General features: G+C 46.4%; 1 protein-coding gene across 1 annotated transcript in view; it reads right to left on the bottom strand.

Moving 5' to 3' along the window:
• Positions 1-2,651: 2,651 nt before the first annotated feature.
• scn2b (sodium channel, voltage-gated, type II, beta) overlaps positions 2,652-3,124 on the bottom strand; it is a gene marked incomplete at both ends in the record, with an annotated part of 14,940 nt that continues 14,467 nt past the window's right edge. Inside the window, one exon of the mRNA XM_080545288.1 lies at positions 2,652-2,851. Coding sequence (XP_080401414.1) covers positions 2,652-2,851 — 200 coding nt within the window. The remainder of the gene's footprint in view (positions 2,852-3,124) is intronic.

Raw genomic sequence — 3,124 nt, forward strand, 5'->3', positions numbered from 1 at the left:
TATGGATATAGATTATTATTAATTATGGGTATATTATGGATATAGATTATTATTAATTATGGGTATATTATGGATATAGATTATTCAACACTGGTTTAGCTCCTCTGGTCTGGTAAAATGTGCAGATTGTTCTGCGGTCAACAGCTAAATGAATCCTTTGAATATAATCCTTGATATTATATGTATGATATATATATATATACTACTGTTCAAGCTTGAGCTCAGCTCTAGCCCAGCATTCCTCTACTGTGAATAGACTTCATGGCTATCCCAGTAAACAAAGAGTCCAAAAGACGTCCTCAGGGAAGCCGGAATGTGGGTTCAGAAGATGACGTCTTTCTAGGACGTACAGATGACGTCTTTAGGATGTCTTATGGACTACAGAATCGTCTTCTTCTAGAAAGACGTCACCTGGACGTCCTAGAAAGACGTAATCTGAAAACCACATTCCGGCTTCCCCGAGGACGTCTTTTGGACTCTTTGTTTACTGGGATGGTGTGACATAGGGGGTACATGGCTATGGTGTGACATAGGGGGTACATGGCTATGGTGTGACATAGGGGGTACTATGGTGTGACATAGGGGGTACTAGGGTGTGACATAGGGGGTACTATGGTGTGACATAGGGGGTACTATGGTGTAACATAGGGGGTACTAGGGTGTGACATAGGGGGTACTGTTGGGGGTACTTTTTTTTACACCACTGACCATGGTACACCATGGCTGTATGGAGGAGTTCCAAGACGACTACATTCAAGTCGTCTTCCAGATCTTTCAACGCCTGGATAGATGTTCACCAAATCAGCCTACCACGGGATGCTCTAGCTAGAGCAATCTGGTGAGGCATGGTATGCAACTAAGGATGCAACGATACCAGTACTCATACTCATACAGTACACATACCCGATACTGTGCTCATGTACTCTTACTCTGTTTGAAATGTACCAACATTCAAATAAGCATATCTTCTTCGACTATTTTCAGATTTCAATGTATGACGCATAGTTTTAACACTTAATCAGCCATGAGAGTAAAACAAATGTTTATAGCTTTGCACTCGATCAAATGTCAGGATCCTCCTTTCATGACTTTTCCTAGAAACATTCCTATAACATGTTTTCGCAGTTCATTGTTAAAACTCTAATGGTATTACTCGGTTAATCAGCATACCCAAGTACGCCGTACCCGAATGTAAACACTTGTTCTTGAAAAAACTATTGTCTGAAAAAAAGTAGTATCGGTGCATCCCTACACGCAACCATTGGTTGGTGAGTGCAGTGTGACGGCAATGTAGCCAGCTTGGAACACCACCAGTGTAACAGACTGTATGTGTCCCAATAGATATAATAATAATATAATACAAAAACACAACATCATTCCATGTCTCATGACATTCTATCATTCTATCTATTGGGACATCTCCTACAATCTCACGGTACAACATACAGGAAGACACAGACACACAGTTCACACACTATCACTATGGTAACCAGAGAAGGGGGGTGGACAGCAAGGTTAAGGAGGGGGGGGGGGGCAGAGTGAACCACTACTGGTCACATGACCATCACGACACACCACAGATGTTTACCAGCGTGAGGGAGGGGGCGGGGCTCCGCAGAAGCACGGGGCCTCCTGGACCAAGCAGGCCGGTTATAGTTGTCTGGCTCATGGCAACACACACACGCACACGCGCACACGCACACGCACCACACACGCACACGCACACGCGCACACGCACACGCACACACACACACACGTACACACACACACACACATGCACACACATGCACATGTGCGTGGACGCGCACATGCACACATACACACACACACACATGTACACACACACACAGACGCACACACACACACACACACATGTGCGTGGACGCGCACATGCACACATACACACATGTACACACACACACACACACACACACACACACAGCAGTGAGCACATAAACACACACAAATAAAAAGAAAGGGGGAACAAAACAGGCATGAGAGATCAGCTGGTTATTCACACGGCTCTCAGGTTGAGCTCTGCCTCAGGTGGGTGACAGAGGACCACAGAGGGAGAGCTGGAGAGAGAGGAAGGAGTTATAGACTGATTCAGAAACGAAAACATTCTCAGGGATAAAGGTTACAAATGATCATTTGTGGATTCCATAGGGGCCGGTTTTCCGGACCTTCACCGGAGAGTTCCACATGTATGTTTTAGTGTGATTTAGTCTAGGACTAGTCTGGGGAAATCGCCCCCAAAACACGTTATATCTTTGCACTCGATCAAATTTCAGGACGGTCCTTTCATGACTGTTCCTAGATATGTGCGTTCTGCCACCCAGTATCCTTGCATTCTCAAAATCACATCAGGATAAGCTAGTATAAAGCTATTTTGCAGTTTTTCTGTGTAGGAGGCAGGCTAATTTACAAGGCGGCCAACTAGTGGTCGTTGTGTGTAAATAGCAGCTTCTCATTGTAAAGACTAGGGTCATTTGAGGGGGTCAAGGGGTGCTAGTGGAGTAGTGATAACAAGATAAAGGCATGGAGGAAGAGGGAAGTCAAAACCAAACCAATCAGAGGCTCCATCTGAGAAACCTTTCCGAGAGAGAGAGAGAGAGAAAGCAAAAAAACAACAAACGACAAAGAAATATTCCTCACTTGGTCCCCTCCTCAGTCCTGCCCTCCGCATCCAGCTTGCCCTCCTCTTCCATCTTCTGCTCGTCGGAGATCAGTTCCTGTTTCCTCTGGCGCCTCACGCACTTCACCACCACCATGGACAGGATGAGCAGCGCTAGGATGCCGCCTACGGACGCTCCGATCGCCACAGCGATGGTGGAGTCCCTCGGAGGAGGCACTGGATGGAGGGACCCAGAAAAATGGAAGGTTAGGGGAGGGGGGGAGGGGGTGGGGTGAAAGATAAGTTAAAAGAGGGGCGGATGACGGAGGAGGAGGGTTCCCAGTAAACAAGAGTTCCCAGAGTCCAAAAGACGTCCTCAGGGAAGCCGGAATGAATGTGGGTTCAGATGACGTATTTCTAGGACATCCAGATGACGTCTTTCTAGGACGTCCAGATGACGTCTTTAGGACGTCTTATGGACTACAGAAGACGATTAGACGTCCTGAAGAC

This window comes from Nansenia antarctica (assembly GCF_963989245.1).
Source record: "Nansenia antarctica genome assembly, chromosome: 14".
NCBI classification, from domain to species: domain Eukaryota; kingdom Metazoa; phylum Chordata; class Actinopteri; order Argentiniformes; family Microstomatidae; genus Nansenia; species Nansenia antarctica.